The 19959-nt window shown below is 32.4% G+C and overlaps 1 protein-coding gene across 3 annotated transcripts in view; it reads left to right on the top strand.

Annotated features, from left to right (window-relative positions):
- Positions 1-19959, top strand: part of LOC119255187 (receptor tyrosine-protein kinase erbB-4) — a 964561-nt gene that overhangs the window by 511267 nt on the left and 433335 nt on the right. For all 3 annotated transcript variants that reach the window (XM_054700043.1, XM_054700042.1, XM_054700041.1), the window contains exon 3: positions 2094-2280. In XM_054700043.1, the coding sequence (XP_054556018.1) occupies positions 2094-2280 (187 nt within the window). The remainder of the gene's footprint in view (positions 1-2093; positions 2281-19959) is intronic.

The following is a 19959-nucleotide window of genomic DNA, read 5'->3' as shown; positions in this document are numbered from 1 at the left end:
ATATAGTGCGATGAAGAGATGGTCCCCAGCATGCACCCCCTTCTCTACTTTCTCTACCCAGTTCTGTCTACTCTTGTGAGATACTCTTCTGGGCACATGGAATGCAGGATGGAACACATCAAATTACTTGCCTTCTAAAACTTATATTCTGTGAAAGGAAAACATAGATTATGAATATTAAATGTAATAAATATATAAGCCATGTAGTATATTAAAAGTACTATTGGAACAATAAAAATTAGAGCAAGGGAAGGAAAGTAGGGTTACTGTGTTAATTATTTTAGTCAAGGTTGGAATCTACAGAAAGATACTTGAACAAAAAAATTGAAAGTAGTGAGCAAATTAGAATAAAGATAACAAGAATTAGAGAAACCTGGAACCTTGAGTATAGTGAGTACCTTAAAGAAGGACCTCTCTTGGCCGTTGAAAGAAGCCAAAAGATCAGCAGAACTGAAATAGAGCAAGTTGGAAAGCTACAAAGAGGTCTGTAAAAAAAACCTGATGGCCAGATCCTATAATGCAACACTATCCAATTGAAATATAATGACAACCATAAATTTAATTGTTATCATTTCAGCTTTTTCTCTTTGGAGTTCACAATATATTTTATACTTAAAACACCTCTCCATTTGTACTAGCTACCTTTCCATTATTCAACAGTCGCCTATAACTGTGCTACTACACTGGACAATAGCAATACAGATTTTGAATCATCTTTGAAAGAACTTTGTGTATTACTCTGAGTGACTTGGTTTATGATTTTAAAAGATAATCAGAGCTAGCCTTAGCTGAGAATATACCATAAGAGACAAAAATTGAGACCGGGAGACATATTTTAGTGATCTTCATGAGAAATGATGGTAGCTGAGATGCTTTCTGTAGAGGGTATAGGAAGTGGTTGAATTTCTTATCATTTTAAACATAGAAGAGATAGGATGCATAGAATGTGTTATGCTTAATTCCAAGATTTTGATCTGAATAACAGGGAGGGTAGTTTGACCTCAAAGGAAATGAGGAAGGATACCGGGCGCCTGTGGGGAGGAAGGTAGGTGTTCAGTTTGGGACATGTGTATCTGAGAGGTCTGTTTGGTAACAAATCAAAGACATTAAGTAGGCAGTGGATTCGAGTCTGGAATTCAGAGGAGAGTTTGAAAGTAAAATTATGGAGGTCACCAGCATTGTAACTAAGATCCCTGAGGAAGTAAGAATGGATATAGAAGAAGATAGTACAAAAGATGGAGCATGTAAAATTCAAAGGACTGTAAAAATGACATTAACACCAAAATAATACTAAATATTCTAACACTTTCAAATCATTGTGTTCTTAATATTTTAGCATGTGTTCATAACTCATTATAACCATATTATTTTTCCTGAAATGTTATAAATTTAGATGACAGTGATAACTTTTTTGTGACATTTTTGCTTTAAAATATATCTATAAACTTTTCACCAAATAAGGATGCTAAGGAACTTCTTTTTTATAGTAAAAACATAATAATCTGAAAAAAATTCATAAACCTTCAAATAATTAACTCAATATTATAGACAAATACATTTCAACAATAAACAGAAAAATAAGGGTGGGAGTCAGGCTTTAATATATGTTGTTTATATGTGTGTTCTCCAGAGATGTGTAGGGCTACTGTTCTTGATAACTGTAACATAACACAACAATTTAGCACAAACTGATGTAACTTTGTCTTATTTGTGATGCTCAACAATTTGCTTTTCTATATAAAGTGTGATTTATGGCGTTTTGTATTCTTACCTCATTTTAGTCTGTCAATGAGATATTTATTCCTTTAAATATATTCAAATCTCAGGTATGAAAAAATGTCTCATAAAAGAACAAATCATTTTATTAAGCACATTTGTGACTTAGAAAAAAATAGAACTCATACTTTAATGAGAATCTAACCCTTTGTGATCTTGTATTATCAGCACAATTATTTACAATTTGATGTGGAAATTAATGTATTAAATTAAAAGCTGAAAACATAGATTACTCATTTTTAATCTGAATAACTATATAAGTATACTGATAAAGGACCTTTAATTTTTAACATAGACAATTGTTTATGTCTTTTCAGTCTATTCGAGAAGTCACAGGATACGTGTTGGTGGCACTTAATCAGTTTCGTTACCTGCCTCTGGAGAATTTACGCATTATACGTGGGACAAAACTTTATGAGGATCGATATGCCTTGGCGATATTTTTAAACTATAGAAAAGATGGAAACTTTGGGCTTCAAGAACTTGGACTGAAGAACTTGACAGGTAAGGAAGATACTCTTTATCAATACGGCATAAATGACATACATGCACTTGTGTGTGTGATTACTGTAGTAGATTTACATAGGGTAGACATTATAAACATTTTAAACATGTACTGTTTATTCATTTTATGAGAAATGATGCCCTACATTTATTTACAGATATTGTATGTGCAAACTGAAAGATATTATACTATATCTCAGCTGAACAGTAGCATGCTCTAAGGAAATGCTCAGTGACTGAACACTGAGATAGGAAGCAAGTTTAAGAATACTATGTTTGGAAGTCTTGGGTGAACAGTGAACCATATCATCAAATATCTGCAATAACACTACTATTCTCATTCTTGTTAGAGTGCAGTAAATATACAAACCATTATGTCTAGTTCCACAAATCTAGTGTTTTGCACAATCACATTTTTGTAAAATATATCAAAATTATTAATTCACTTTTGATTTATTTTATTCAGTAAATGCCATCAGCATTTCTTTCTCAGGATGCTTCAGTATCATCAGTAAGTTTCCCCTAAGACTGGAGATATGTAATTACTAATATTCTAAAGTTATCATCTTGCTACAAAAACACTTGGTAGTAATTTGTTTTGCAGGCTGGTCCTTACAATTCCACTGATACTTTTCTAGTTCACAGTTCATAAAATAGTGGTGTGAGGCTTTTTGGTATGAGGTTTCTAATTATGAATTTTACCTTGTGTGTCTATAATCAAACAGTGCTAATTAGTAATTAAGTGCCTTCTCACAGTGAGATAAAGGAATTTAAGCTATTAATTCAATCAAAATTAATAAGACCTAATATATAGTTTGCATCAAAATATGTGGTGATTTCATGGTTTTGAGTCCACTGAGTGGTAATATTTCTTGATATTGAAAAATAAATATTTCAGAGGTATTGCCTTAAAATATTTAAATAAAAATAAATTAATATGTTACATTATTAAAATTATGTGTTTATTAAAATGGATATAAAATGTATAATTTAAAGATAAAAGTAATTTCAAGGTTAGCCAGATATTTCAGTTAAAATTGAGATATTTTGAATGAAGAAAGGAATGCTGATTGTGTTATCTATTTTGGACATGATTGCTATAGAACTGATGACATGAGGGTGAATACAAATTGTGTAGAATTTATAGATTCTTTCATCAACACTTTTACTTTTTTTTTCTTTCAAAATAGCTTTCTTACTGAAGGGAAGGACCTTAACTAAATTGCTACTTGCATAGAAATAATGGTAGGAGTAAGAATTTTGGAAATGGAATGGATCAAGAAATTTGAATGACTAAAATTAAGAATCTAAAATAATATGATTCAGTTAAAACTTGCATAGTAAACATTGTTTCCTTCATGATTTTCCTGATTATGTCAAATAAAAACATGAATATATTTATTTTTGAACATTGTATACTTTATCATTTTATCCTGTATCATGCTATTTGAAGTATTTTTCTATATGGAAAATTGGTCTTTTAAGAGTTCATTAGATACTTGCATGTTCATTTTATTAATTATGAAAGTATCTCTTTTGAGTAGGTAAAATGAGGCAATAGAAATATACACTGATGTTTAAAAAAAATAGGCATATAATCTACATATTTTCAGATTAGCATATTCATATATCAGTGCTCTTATTTGATATTTTATGAATATTCTAATTGCTTGGATGTGTACTTTATCATTTCAGTAAGATTATTATTTGAGATATGGACAAATACAAATTTCATCAAAAAATAAAATGCTGAAATTATTTTGGGGAACCTTAATAATAGTGTATAGGCTATATTATGATTACTTATTTCTGGAAGAATATAAGGAAAATAAAGATAGTCCAGGAGATACAGCATCTGAATTATGTAACATTTGAACATTTAACATCTGAACATTACCTCTGAATGTCTGCCTTTAAGCATTCATGGACTATTAATTAAAACAGTACATTGAAGTAACACAGTATCTTTTAATGTTTAAATTTCTCAATCCCCTTTGGCAAGATTCTTTAATGGTGAAATAGATTGCCTAATATTAAATGGACAGGACAGGTCACCAGTAATTGACTCAACACATGCCAAAGAGCAATGAGGTAGAATTAAAAATTCTCTCTCTGTTCACATCCCAGCTTCACACTTAGAGTCTATGCGTCTGTCTGAGTCAGATTCTTCATCTTTTAAACTGAATGAAAACTTAATCTCGCATTGTTGTTACAGACATTAAAGAAATAAAGTGGAGGGCTTGTCAACCGTACATCTTTCACATTGAAGACACTCAGAAAACCTTAGTGATCTTTCTCCGTATTGTATTACTTTTAGCTTCCCTTTGTGTCAATACACTGACAAAACTATAGCACCAGTTTATGTACATTCAGATTGGTTTCCTTCATTACATTGTGTTTGAAAAGTGACTTGTTTAAACAAGAAGATGCTCCAGGGTCCTCCCTGGTGGCGCAACGGGATGAGTCTTAGACTGTGAAGCTATCCACAGCCACTGCAGCATGAGTTCAATCCTCGGCCAGGGAGGTGACACATATGGGGCAGCAGACCTTTCCTGACTCACCCGCTGCTCCCCTCAACAGTCTATTTCAGGCAACCTGCCTGTTCTGTTCCCCACTTTGTCTCTGGAATCCTCTTACCCCCCACACTCTGGCCTGAACCCCAGTTATTATAAGTATAGGTGGATAAATCTTAAAAAAAAAATAGGTGCTCCATACTTCAGTCTCTCTTCTGATACTCCTTGGAAACTACTTTGTGTGTAAGATCCGTGTCTTGGGCAGTGAGAAACCTGCCTTTTGTCTGCTCTCAGTATCATTGCTGTTTCCTGTACTTCACAACAATTCTCTCCTGTCTCTCAATGTATCACGACAAGCACCTGTTGCTCCAACCCTTCATTTTAAATCTCCATTGCTACGTTTCACCCTTCATTGACCCTGACATTTGTCTTGACCTAGATGAGAGACATATTGTAGTGTCTTTTCTGACACTAGAGTGCTAAGCATTCAGCTGCTTTGTGAAAGGTCTAAATAATGTTTGAGTGGGTTCAAACAGTCATCCAGTCTCATTCAGGGAATGCTGTTAAAATGTCTGACAAAGGTTCTACTAATATTTACATTACAACAATTACTTAGTGTACTATAATAATCTTCAGAAAAAAATGATTCCTAGCTTACAGATAAATTACTTGGAAATGATTTGATCAGAACTAAACTATAGTGACAATCCTATGAGTCAGATGGAATGAGTGAAGAATGGCACATTCTCTTTAAAGCATCAATTTTTAGATCAGGCTCACCGTTTCTAGAAATGATACTCTAATCAATGTTTCTGAAACCAAATTCTTGTCATGTCAGAAGATGTCTATTAAGTAGCAGAAGGAAAACCACAGTGATATGCTGTATTATTATATCAGAAATATATATTTTAAAGGAAATGTTGTAAATATGGGCTCAAATAGTTATAGTGGCTATTTTAACAATTTTCTAGGACAATTTCTAAGCTGTAGAGAATTGATGAGTTAATTTATGTATTGAATAAAGGTAAAATGAGAATTTTCATTCCTGGTGCACTGGTGATCATAAAGAAGGCTGTTACTGGAGAAATAAAACATTAGAGGGTGGGGTATACAGGGAATAGAACTATTCTTCTCTAGTAAACATGTTTTCAGTCATGACTATTATAAGAAAATCTGTTTACCGCCCCCTTGATTATGACCCATTCAGGGATCTTGATATCATCCCATTTTCTGACTGACATTCTAATTAGTCCCTATTTCTTTTAGGGAAAAATTAGGGGAAGCTTAGCATTATTGGAATCTCTTGGGAAAAGTCCCTGCTTGGGACTTCAAACCACTCACATAATTCTTTGCTGCTTCTAAGATACACTAATATCTGTATGTTCCTTCTCTTAAAATACATCTATATTCTGTAGTCTATAGAACACATTCTATATTCTGTATTTCTAAGGAAAGAAAATATATAAGATGAACAAGTTTCCTTATTAAAGCCCATTAGTTAAGAAAGCATGCTTGTTTGCTTATGACATTTAGAAAATGGAGAAGAATCTTTGTCCCTCACAGTCCCAAATGCAATAACAGAAATTGATTACCTATTACCAGGAGCTCATGATTTCTCACTGAAGGAAGCAGAAAAGATATTAAAATATCTGTGTCCTCAACCTCGTCCCAGGACATTTCTTTGTTGGCCTGCGGACACTCGATTGTAAAGAGCTAACAAATTCTCTCCATCAATTTCCTATCACCAAGAAATCATAGAACATTTGGATTTGTTAGAATCAAATTAGAGCTCTGGAATCATTGTATGTAATATATAGGGTCAATCTGAATCTGTGTTTTAGGAAGAATAAAGAATGTGTGGAATCTTTGACAAGCCTCTATTACAATTAAAAATATGTAAAAATGTCATCTTGCTTATTTAGAGATGGCTGTCCCACCTTTGCAGATCCTAAAACTAGCCAGAGGTAAAAAATGAGGTTACATGTTGTTCTCTTCAGATGTCTACGAAAGGCATGATAATTATAATAACTCATATTGTTGTTCTAGTTTGACACTTTACAAAATGCTTCCAGGTTTCTTTTTTTATTTGTTTTACACGCAGCCCTGTGAATTCTGACCTGGAAAAGATTTTTACTATAATTTTACATCTAGGAAACCAGCTTAGTTTGGTCTTATGTTGCTAATATGGAGCACGTTGGCCAAAAAAATCTAGATCTATTTTTCATTACTTCATGTTGTGCCTTTCATAACAAATGTTTTGGAAATAATTTTTTCCATGTGAGAAGAGAGTCTATGAAATGTTAATTTGACTTTAAACAGATACAATTCAAACTTAGGCAGAAAAATCTTAAGGTTTTATTTCAGAAAGAAATCCTAGTTTCAATTGTATAATATTTTCATATATTATGAATATATGTTTAGAAAACGGTGGTTACTTGACAAAAAATACAAGTAAGCACATATATGGCAATATTGTCAACACTGGACTTGATTTAAAAATGTCTACTCTGTTAACTAATTTTCTAGCCAATCTCATTCAGTGATGTCTTTTTAAAAATCAAGATTACTAAACTCATAGACATAACTTATAAGCACTTATATCATAGACTCAATTTTACTGGTAAAAGTTCAGAATAGTTTTGGAAGGTGATGTCAATTCAAATATTTGTTAGCTTAGTTTTGTTCCACTTGTATATTCAAGACTTTGTGCTGAGATATGAGCTATTCCAAATTATCTCTACATACCTGTCTCCTCCTAGTAAATATTATTTTTTCTGACAAATATTTACACAGCAGCCTCAATATGAAGGCATTGGGAAAGTATTTTTGACAATTATTATTATTATTTTATAGTTAGTGTCATCTCTGTGGTATCAAGAGCCATTTTAATCTGCTTTACTTTCTAAAATAGTACTGACCCATAGGTTGTTGTTATGTGCTGATAGAAATACTTAATTTGATATCTTCCATTCAAATCCTCTAGTCCACTTTCTAAGTCATGGCTTTCTGGTTTTCATATGAGTATATGAACTCTCAGTTTGTAAGATGGTTGTAAAAGTCCAATTCATAAATCATGAAGGGTAGTCTCTGCAATAAACATTACTATTATTTGAAAATTCAGAAAGACAAGAAAAATACCAGATTGTGTCACCTATATGTGGAATATAGAGAATATAGAGAAAAAAAACAAAGGGTCAGATCAAATCAAATCAATTGATTTGATTGAAAGAATGACTTGGAGAAGATTATATTGTTATTACAGCAGATAAACTATAACAGAAAATTATTTTTGGCAGAGATAGTGCCCATATCATTAAGTTGCTCCATTCCATGATGAAATTTCCTTTCATAGCATAACTTTTTAAAAATAACAAATAAGGCACAAAAGAACCACCGCTATTAAATATTTTCTTAAATAGGAACCTACCATATTTCATCAAATCTAAGTCACCATCAATTGTATTAAATCTTTTTTAGTCTTTGTAGGTCACACTGAAAAAAGAAAAAGTAAGAGCTTAACGTAAGTGTAAAAATTGTATAATGAATCAAGACTTGTGGGATATTAAATATGAAAATGTACTCATTTCATAATGTATAGTATATAATATGTAAAGAAAACTTAGATATGATAGCTCTCTTACTATTTTCCTAGAATCATAGAAAAATAACTGCTATTATAATGGTGAAGCTGTTTACTCTGGAGGTATATGAAACAAGTAATAATAGAAATGGCCAATATTTCATAAATGATGAATGGGATTCCCCTTTTATCTCTCTCAGGGAATAGATAAATGAGAATTTGCATGGCTCAACACCTTTTGATGTAATAAATGTTACTAACCAGGAATTCTGAATTACTGGTTTTTCCTTACTGAGTTTTTGCTCATTTATTGACTCTACTAGAAATAAATGAAAATAAAGTTAAGAGGTATAAAATATCATTTATTCTAGGAATTCCCTTTAACCTTTGCTTAGAAAAGCACATTAGTTTGGTATCAGTATTATTGAGGATATCAGAGGGGAAAAAAGATCTTTTATATCTATCTTCTTTACCATCCTACCTGCAATTTCCATGCAATGCTTTTCTGTTACTTTAGTTCTCATAACATCTCCTCCCCATTAATATTCTGTGAGGTATATATTTATATATAACTTTAACTTTACTATAGTCTAAGCCATATTGTATGAGTTATTGAATCATAAAACTAACAATTTTTAGGAATATTTACAGAAAAAAGTGAAGAAAACTGGTAATCCATAACCTAAGATCATTCAGTTTACTCAATTCCATGTGCTCTGTGATACATATTAGGGGTTTAATGTTATGTTATCAACAATGCTGAAAAATGCTGATGCCAATAAGTACATTTTTGATGTTTAGTTTACTGTGGATAAATGGACTTCACACTTCAAGTAATTTTTTAAAAGGACATACTTATTGAACATGTTTTGTAACTTGACAAAATATGGAGTGCATTTTCATTTTAATGGTGCAATACATTCTCTAAACACTTTGCTTTAATATTTAGTGGCATAGTCCTATATTGGGTAGACTTATCCATCTAATGATATCCCATCAATATTTTAAAATTATTATATTACCATAAATTATTTGGTCTTAGTATCTTTGATTTTAGTGACTTTACCTCTAATTTTTAGTACAATTCTGGGGAAATATATTTCTCATTCATTATAAAATATATATGTACATACATGTAGATATATAGATATATACCCTGGCTTTTATTTTGATGAATATATATATATATATACATATATATGTGTGTGTGTATTACTGTTAATAGATATATAAATATATATGTGTTGCTGTTAATAGTAATATTAAGGTAACAATACATAAATTAATAAGCATTGAATAAGTAGAGCCATTAGTTTATAAACATCATTTTTTTCATTCTTATAGTAGGCATAATTAGTAGGTTGTGTGGTAATTTGAAGATATTTTACAATATTAAAATATTTAATATTAAAATAAACATTTTAAAATATTAAGCAACATGCCATAGGGCACACAATAATTTATGGAGTTCATATTTGAAGTTAGGTAGTATAAACCTAGATTTTCCTGTAATCATCCTGCTGTAGAGATCCTGAGAGGGAAGGAGGTCATATGACCATGAACTTTCATTCACTATGTGTGGATGAGTTAAGAATTTTATGAAACTACTTCTATAGTCCTGGTATCATCTCTTCGATGCAATTGTTTGTATTTATTTCTTAATAGCTCTTTGCGTAGTTAGAACTCTTACCTAAGAGTTAAGTAATTCAAGAAGTGATGCCTCTTAAATAACTGGACTGAATTATTTCATATGATAATAGAAAATAATTTCATCGGGCTGTTTAAATTTAATACTGCTGATATTAGATACTAAAGTGATAGACTATAATAGCAGAACTAAACAAAATGCCCTGATTGGGAATAGATTTAATGAACTTTCCTTGATTAACACAAGAATCAAAAGAACAAATAACTATATTTTGTATATGTTTTATTTTATTATGATTATATATTTTATTATGATTTTATTATAATTAATATATTTACTTTATTATGATTTAATATGCATTCCTATTTATATGAAATGGTGTGTTCTGTCAAGACTTTTTTTTCCTTTTTCGTACTGGTTTTACTCCAGTGCTTGCTCAAGACACTAGACAGAGGGAGGTAAGCAATTAAAAAGATTAAACAATATATGCTAATCTCTATGTGCTTTCTCATTCACCAATGGAAAGAAAATTAAGTTTTACGGCTCACATGTCCACCATTGTAAAGAAAGTCACCAGTTATGAAACACCATGAAATCTATCATGAATTTTACTAAGTTCTTCAAGGAAGACTTAGTATATTTTACAAATAATACATGGAAAAGGTCTTTGGCATACAGTAGATACATATATTTTGCATAACATAGGTGTAACAATGAAATGAAAAAGGGAAGAACGTTATGTCATTGCTATCTGTTCATGTGGTGAGTGTGTGACTGAATTTCACACCCATGATTACATTGTCATTTCATGTACTTAGAAATTACATGTCATAATGATAAATCTTTGCAATTAAAATTGTATCATGCTTCAAATGCAGGTCTATAGTGCACAAGGAAAAGAACTGAATCAAGATTTAGTGTCTTGGCTCAAGTGCCTTGGCTCAAGTGCCTCTTCAGAATTAAGAAAGTCTTGCTATCTTATTATCACTTCTATAAAATAAATATATCAGAGGTCACCATGGAGTTTTTCAACTCCTTCAGATTTTATTGAAGATCACTTGCATAATTTATATAGATGTCTAATCATTTTATGTATATTATATGTATTATCATGGATTCATGTTACATTTGGTGGATTAATAATTATAAAATATTTAAAAAATTTAAAATAGGATTTGCTAAACCAATTAATGTCAATTTTGATGTCTGATTTACATTTAGATCTGAAGAGATTTAACTATTTAGTTTATTTATATTTTAATCTATTAAAATATGACTTAGTAAGGGATATTCAGTGCCAGAGAAAACTTTGAAATATTTTACCTCTGTTTCACAAAATATTAGATTTTTAAAGATGATATAAATAGCAATATTTAATCCTCAGATTAATAGATATTAAAGATTTATAAACTCTAATATTCCTAAGTTTCACATGTAAGTAAACATAATATTGTGTTCCCCAAAATGGATTTCTTTCTGAAAAACCTTTCTTAACATTTTTTTAAATAACTAAGCCAACTAGTGTGTTAAGTAGGAAAAAATCCTTTAAAAGTGCAATAAAATCAGTGAGATAGGAACTGCATAGTTGAAAATCCATACATGTCTATAGTGTTTGTATAAGTAAGAGCCAACTCTGATTGTTGCCATTTATAGTTCTCTGATAAGCACTGAACCCTTAGGAAACAAATGTTAAACAATCACAGAGAATTAAGTAGCTTTTGTTGTACCCAAGACATAATCTAAGATTTGGGCATGAAGTCAGGAATAGTTCAGTGGAAGGTGTGATAAAAACTAGATCTGAGAAGTAAAATGACTGAAATGTTCTTGATTCAGAGATTTAACTTTGCTTCAGAATGTTAATAGAGTTCACATTTCAAACCTTTCGTGGGAAAACTATGGTGACTGCACCTGAGAGGTGCAATCCTATATTGTGCAGATGTAAATGAGGATGTTTTAAAAATACAAATAAATGAAAAAGTGTTTTCTAAACTTAAATAAGGGACCAGGAAAATGAATAACTATAAGAAAGTGAAAATCAAAATCAACAAAAAACTATGAACCAGAGACACTTTTTGGGGGGGGGTGGAGGGGAGGGATTGGGGTCAGAACGGGGGGGTTGAAATTGTATGGGGAATATAAAAATAAAATTTAAAAAAAAAAAAAGAAAAAGAGTTTTCTAAAGAAAAAAATCTAGTCTATGTTTTGCAAATGAAAGAGTATATTTCTAGTTTTTGAAAACAATATTTTAAATATACTCTTTTCTAGTCCTAACATGAAATAATAAGCCTGAGATTTGAAACCTTATCAATTTAACAGCACTCATTTCACAAAGGAAGTATCAAAATCACCTGCTATACCTCAGTTTCCTTACTTGAAAATGAGAACTGGATGAAACAAATATATGTGTGAACTGCATAGCATAGGTATTAGCGTAAAATAGCAGTTGGTTCCCTTTCTATTTCCCCCAGTTTTGGTGTAATTCTGAATGGAGTAATAGTATTTAAGAATATTCATATATTCTTTGCCACATCTAAATGTGAGAGTTTTTTTGGTTCTTTATTGATGGATCAAGTTATATAAGTTGATTTTAGTAAAGTCTAATCTCACTGGCAATCAGAGATTCATCTTCTCATTCCACTTGTATCTGGATCAATCACATACTATCTCTTGCATTGAGTTACAAATTTTCAAATGAAAAAATAAATTTGTTAGTGTTTTTTTTTTTTCTTTCCTTTTCCTTTATCACTGGTAATACCTGTCTGCTACCTACCTTCCTGGAAATGTTCTAAGGCAAGAGTGAGTCATGTTTCCTTTGGGCTCAGTTTCCTTTCTTAAAACAAGTGAGGACATTTGTCATTAACCCATCCAAATCAGCAAATAATGACATTTAATGTCCTTTTGCTTTCGGAACACTTGGGAACTGAATTTCAAGTATATAATAGTATATAATATGAATATATCTGGAACTTCTATTAAGGTTTAGTTATTTAGTGTATATTTATTTCCTAGCTTGGGGAATAACAACAGGATGTAGTAATCACAAGTATTTATATTTATCTAGATTAATTAAGGTAGACCCATTTTTCTTTTAAAAAACTGGTTTTCTTCCCTGCTAAAGTTGTGAAATCTCAAGAAAATAGGCAAATGTACAAAGAAAACAAAGAACTTTGGGTGACTTTGAGGGAGGAAAAATAAAGAACATGAGCTGAGCAACAAAACCATTTCAGTTTTAAATAGTGAGTTTAAGCCAAGGTTTCCCAGTGGTGCCAGGCCAGTCCTATTCATTGCTTTTAATTTCTTAATTTCCTAGTACCTCTCAAAGTATTCAGTGTCCCTCCTGGGTCGAGCTACCAATTCAGCTAAGACTTTGTCTCCCCAGAGATTACTTTTATACTGTATCTAAAACTCATTAATCATTGTTTCTTTTTAAATCCCCATTATGCAAGGAAGAATAGGATTTGAATGCCTAGATACTTCATACTTAGCTCTAAATAAGGGGAAACAACACAAGTATATTTTTCAGTCCTCCTTAGTTGCTGAATTTGCAATGAGGACATTTTGATAGCTTATTTTAAATAGTTGAGATCTCTTTTTTAAAGATAGCTTCTGGGGTTTTTTAAAAATAATTAAAACACCTACTTATTGGTTGCTTGAGAACTTGAACTTATAAAGAAAGGGAAGGCTAGTGCTCCTAGTGTTTCTGGTAGCTCAGTTGCTATAGCACTGCTGGGTCTCTCTGTCAGTGTGTGAAATAGAAGTGAACCACGTGCTGTCAACACAGTGGAAATATGAGACACCTGCAGAGAGTCAACTTGGTTTCCAGACTCAGTAACCACATGAAGTTGGGGCATTACATTCTAAAATTAGAATCTTTACTCTCAAGATAGAAGTTCAGGAAAGACTTCTTAGTGGCATTTCACATGTTTGTAGACATTTCATATCTGGGTGTATAGGTTTGCCCCATGAGTAAGGTAGAATAATCAACTGCTTCGACCGCAGACTGCATAAAAGCACTATAAAAATTCCAACACAGTTTTTTTTAAATTCCTGTGAACAAGACTAAGGATTTCTAATGTAAAGCAAATGATGACAATGATAATTGTTTTTATGGCATGAAAGCATATTTAATAATTACTTCATTTTGAATTCTTTAACTGTTTGAAATCTGTGACTTAAAAATAGGTTGCAGTATATAAAATCTTAAAATATAAATTTTACTTTTAAAACAAGAACAAACACAGAAACATACCTGGAGCTAAGTAAAAGACCAAGAAAGTATGCCAGTGAAAGACAGAAAAATTAGCTCACTAGTATATAATAGAAAAAGATATTATGTGTTGATATGGATCTCTCTCTCTCTCTCTCTCTCTCTGTATATATATATATATATATTTCTATATATATTAATTATCTATCCATGTAGATATAATGTCTATTTATTTGTATGGGTATATTCATGCACACACTTATACACACACACACATGTGAGACACCTGCAGAGGGCCACTCAGTTTCAAGACTCAGTAGCTACGTGAATATATGCACATTTGTATGTATGGTGTTTATAAGTATGATGCATGACTTTCAACATTGTGTATCACTGGCATGCATCCATGGAGCAACATAATCAACTATCTTACTTATCTAATCATGGTCTAAAAATAAAAGTTGATATCCAAGAATTCATTTTCATATAAAATTAATTTATAGAAAATATAGAACTAGATAGAATAGCAAATGAGTAATCCATATGTGTTTATATCTATCAACATGACACTGAAGCCTTTTCTGTGTCATGTGAAATGTGCCCACAGGCCGAAATGAATTTACAAAGGCATCACATGGGGAGAACATGCTGGAGGGGTTTTATTTGATGTTTTCAAATTGCTTTAGGGTCTGTCTTGCAAGAACCCTTTTTAAAATTTTTTATTTTTTATATTTTATAACACATGGCTTTCTTTTGAAACATACGGCCAAGAGAAAAAAGTAAATTACAAATGAACTATGCAATCATATTCTCCTTCTCTATCTCCCTCCCTTTATCTTCACACCTCCCTCTCTCTCCCCACCCTTTCACTCTCTTACACATACTCCAAAGATAAACATTCAGCCTCTGTCTGTGTGTCAACAGAGATGTACCACAGTCAGCAGTCAAGATTGATGAAATCAGGCCTCCCCTGGTGGCGCAGCGGTTGAGCACTGGGCTGCAAAGCTGCCCGCAGCCTCTGCAGTGCCAGTTCGATCCCCGGCTGCCGACAAGGGTCCCACATGGCGCGCAGACCTCTCCTGCCGTGCCCACTGCTCCCCTCAGCAGTGTATTTCGTCAGTCTGCCTGTTCTGTTCCCGGCTCTGGTGAATTCTCTCACCCTCCTGCGTTTCTGACTGTATCCAGTGCTTGTATAAATAAATAAATCTTAAAAAAAAAAAGATTGATGAAATCACATATCCAGAATTTGAGATCACAAACTATTAAGTGCAGAATAAAGAAACATGGCACTGAAGTGAGTACATACAACATACACTTAAATTTTCTTTTTGTTTGCTTATGGTTCATTCATTAGATTATTTAAATTGTTAGGAGATTTACACTTTTTTTCTCCTGAAATGAAACAAATAAACCTTCTCCTTGTATTCTTAACTTAAATGATCAAATGTTGTAAACAGACTTCAAGTCACCCTAAAACTTACATCTTAGGCACTGTTTTGGGAGTAGATTAGGAGGAAACATTCTTCTAAATCTTTTCAGTACACTATATAAACTTATATTTCATTTTTTGAATGGAAAAATTTTAAAGTATAAATAATTCAAGTGCTTACTTCATTGCAGGACAAAAGTAAGTTTAGTGCCATATTAATAATATTTTCTTCTCATGTGTCCTTTATTTTTAACTCTTAAACAAAAGCTGCATAATTGTGGAAGCCTATTATGACTTTGTTCATAACACTGAGCTTGTCAAGGATGAACGTATCTTGAAGACTTGATGGACAGAATCCTGCTCTTTTTCCTCCCAGGAATAAAACATGCTCCTAAGCCTCTGTTTGCACACAAAAGATTTTTTCAGAAGAAGTTGATGTTGCTCTGTGGTTTAGAAGTCAGAGCTCTCATACCAGGGGTAGCCCCCAGGCTGGCATTTGATAACAGTGAACAAACAGGTGCAGTTCTCTAGTTTTCACATTGCTGGCTTCTCCACATGACAATGGTAGTTTTATTCCCTGGGATGAGTGGTGGTGGTAGGGGGTGGGAGTTGACTCTGCTGAGAACAAATCCACTCTTGATAAAAGGTTACAATGATTATTCTCAGGGAAAATATAACTCTACCATACAGATGAAGCTCAGGTCATAAAATTTAACAAGATTTTCTCATTTATGCCAAGGTCTTAGTGAAATTTAACAAATCATCAGTGCCTCATCTCTGTCCTTAGTGAATCCTTCTTGTTGCTACTGGGACTGTATGAACAGTTTAGGTGTGTGATCCATGTTAAATGGTGTTGTTTCTGATCAGATGTTTCAGAATTTCATGAGAATAAAAAAACACTAAATCCCCTCTTCTTCTCTGAGTGCCTAAAATTAAGTGATAAATGAATGTCACTGATGTACAATTGTATGCGAAGATTGAAATAGTGATCACTACGGGCCTCCCTGGTGGTGCAGGCATTAAAGACATAGCACATTCAAGCTATCAGCAGCCACTGCAACGTGAGTTTGATCCCCAGCCAGGTAGCTTATCCACATGGTGCACCAGACCTCTCCTGTATTACCCGCTGCTCCTCTAAGCAGTGTATTTCAGTAGATTTGTTTGTTCTGCTTCCCACTTGTCTCTGGTGAATCCTCTCACTCCTTGTACCTTAGGCCTACACTTCAGTTCTTGTATGCATAAATAAATAAAACAAAATTTTTAAAAAGATTTTTAATTAAAAAAAAGAATTAAATCATCATCATCATCATCAACTATTGCATTCTTACCAACAGTTCTGCAGATTAAGTAGAATATGCATTCCTTATAAGTAGACTGTTATAGAGATGGTCAAAAACCAACTTTCTTTATTAACAGGTAAGGAAAACCAACCAGTCAACTATCCAACTTATAAACTGAAGCCTGGAGAGGAAAAATGGCTCTATCAAGGGCACAGAACTAGATCCATATGTAGAACATGAGTGTTTTGGACTCTACCTAGTAGTTTAATTTTCCTCAAAATTTATTAGTGTTTTCAAGAATTTAAAGCTCATATGGTTGACATGCTTTCTTTGCTTGAAGACATTTTGTGCTGTGGAGCCTGATGATTGTTTACTTTAGAATGTCATTATTTAAATAATTTGGGTAATAGATGAAATATCCTCATTATTTCAGAGACTAGAAGTAAAAATAAATGTCTTTCCCATATGTTTGTGATAGCATTATACCTTAATTTCCTGAAAAATTGTACCCATTTTTTCTAATTAAAGAAACGAGGGTTTATATATATATTTAATATACAATATATATGTGAAAATATGTATGTAATATATAATATATAATTAAATGTATAATATATTATATACTTGTGAAAGGGACAGCATATACCCTTATGATATTTAAATTTTCACATTAATATGTCTTTCTTTAAATTCATTAAAAATATCCATGACCAAGAATTTACTTTCAAAACTAGGCACAAAATGCTTCAGCCAAAAACGTCATTGTTTTCACCTTAACCACCACTAATTTGTGTTCTAGAACCAAAACCTATCAATAATTACAGCACTAATGTGAAGAGTTATAACTTATTCAAGTATTCCTTTAGTCATCTACAATTGTATAATAAAGCCTAAAGTCACCTCTATCAAAATTTTGACTTCATTTAGCAAAAAGTCCGTGTTCTCATAAAGACAGTAGTTTTGCTTTCCCATGTGTGGCCTGTGACATTTTGTTGATTACATTAGAGTTATAGACAGTGTTTGACAGGTCTTTGGCAATATACAATGGCATAGATTAATATATCTATTCAGTACAACTTAGGGTAGAATAGCTCTTAAGAGAGAATGTATGAAATGAATAAGCAGAAACTGAGATGGTGATGATGATATAAAGGGATCTCCATGAAGCAAAATAAGGGTATAAATTACCTGGTGATGAAACTGGATTGAGATTGGTAAAAATATTCCAAAATAGAGAAGTATAAATAGGGATGGTATAAAAGAGTTGATTTTTTCTATTTTTCAGTTTTAGTGATTGGATGGATTAAATGGTGGCTGAAAGATATATAATAGCAGTTTTGTAACTATACTTCTCAGTTTAACATATCTTTACTTGGTATGTACAGGTTATGAGGAAGATAATTTTTAGGACAGAATATGATTAAATGAGTTGCTGAGATGAAGTGAGTTAATGTCTATAAAATTCCGTTCATGGTACCTGGAATTCAACATCACATACCCTTTCAATTATAATATTTTAATTAGGGCATTTGGCATGGGAGAAAGGAAAGCTATTACAATAAGGTGTGACATTTCTAGGTTATTACAAAAGGAAATATTACAGATTGGGGTAAATTCTTGCCAAATCAGATGAAGAAGGTTTAATTTAAGGTAGACTTGGTGGAGACAACTAGTTGCTCACCAATATCTCTTTATTTCCTATGGATTCTGTTAGAACAAATTCCCCAGTTTCTTTTGCAGTGAATTATATTGTGTAGCTAAGTTTTAGTCAATTAACTGTTGGTAAAATGTTGTGTGCTACTTTCCAACCTGTCAAATATAATAAACTTCCCTTTCTTCTTCAACACAATTGAAAATTACTCCTTGAAAATCACAGGTTGAGGCCACAGAGCAGCCTTTAGCTTGGATTCCTGACTGCTATGTGGAGTAGAAGCCTGTACATGTTCTCACAAGCTGTTGTCCACCAATCAGGAATATTCATTATGAAACCCCTGACATACTCCTTATATTTGCTGAGTAAGAAATTTCTACCAGTATTTTTAGGTCATTGTGCATTTTGAATCTTATTACATCATTTAATATTACCCTAACTAAATTGTTTGGCTATGTAAGAAAGAAAAGACCTTACCTAATGAAATTCTAACTAGAACAGTGGGTGTAGACTTGTGAGAATATTCCACCTTGGATGCAAGCCTAAGGGGGTACTTTATTGAAAATATAAAATATTAGTAATTAAATTATCAACATAGACCGTGAATTTTAAACTGTCTCAGTTGTAAAATACTCCTTAGTGAAAAAAGATTTTGTACTGATGTAAGTTCTAGATAAATGTGGTTACTGTTGCATTTCAAAATGTATGTGCAAGTTTCAAATTAGTATATTTCAATTAACTGTCCTTTCATAAATATTGTTTTTGAATATTGAATGGAAATTCAGTATTCCAAGTGTAAATTAATTTGGAGAACTACTAATTTTACAGCTGATACCCTTCATGCAGAGATTTAATTATATACTTTAGTTTGGAGAGTAAGTTTATTTGAAGTAACTTAAAATTTTAGGGTGCAACCATGTGACCAACCCATGTTTTACTTCATTTCTCTATATTTAACCCCTGTGCCTGTGTTGTATTACATATATACTTGTAGTTTTAAAATGAACAATTCAGCAATAGTGCATGATTGTAAAAATGAAACAATAGAAGGCCTCCCCTGGTGGCGCAGTGGTTGAGCGCTGGGCTACGAAGCTGCCCGCAGCCTCTACAGCGCCGGTTCTATCCCCAGCTGCTGGTGAGGGTCCCACATGGCGCGACAGACCTCACCTGGTGCCCTGCTGTTCCCCACAGCAGTGTATTTCGTCAGTCTGCCTGCTCTGCTCCCCACTCTGGCTCTGGTGAATTCTCTCACCCTCCCGTGCTTCTGACTGTACCTAGTGCTTGTATAAATAAATATATAAATCTTAAAAAAAAAGAAACAATAGAACTTATTTCAAATCTGTTACTCTATGATAACATAATTTTCATAGA

The sequence above is a fragment of the Talpa occidentalis genome, unplaced genomic scaffold (genome assembly GCF_014898055.3).
Source record: "Talpa occidentalis isolate TD23 unplaced genomic scaffold, MPIMG_talOcc4v2.1 talOcc4.3, whole genome shotgun sequence".
In the NCBI taxonomy this organism is placed as follows: Eukaryota; Metazoa; Chordata; class Mammalia; order Eulipotyphla; family Talpidae; genus Talpa; species Talpa occidentalis.
The sequence above is the reverse complement of the archived record's forward strand: the minus strand, read 5'-3'. Positions and strand labels throughout refer to the sequence as shown.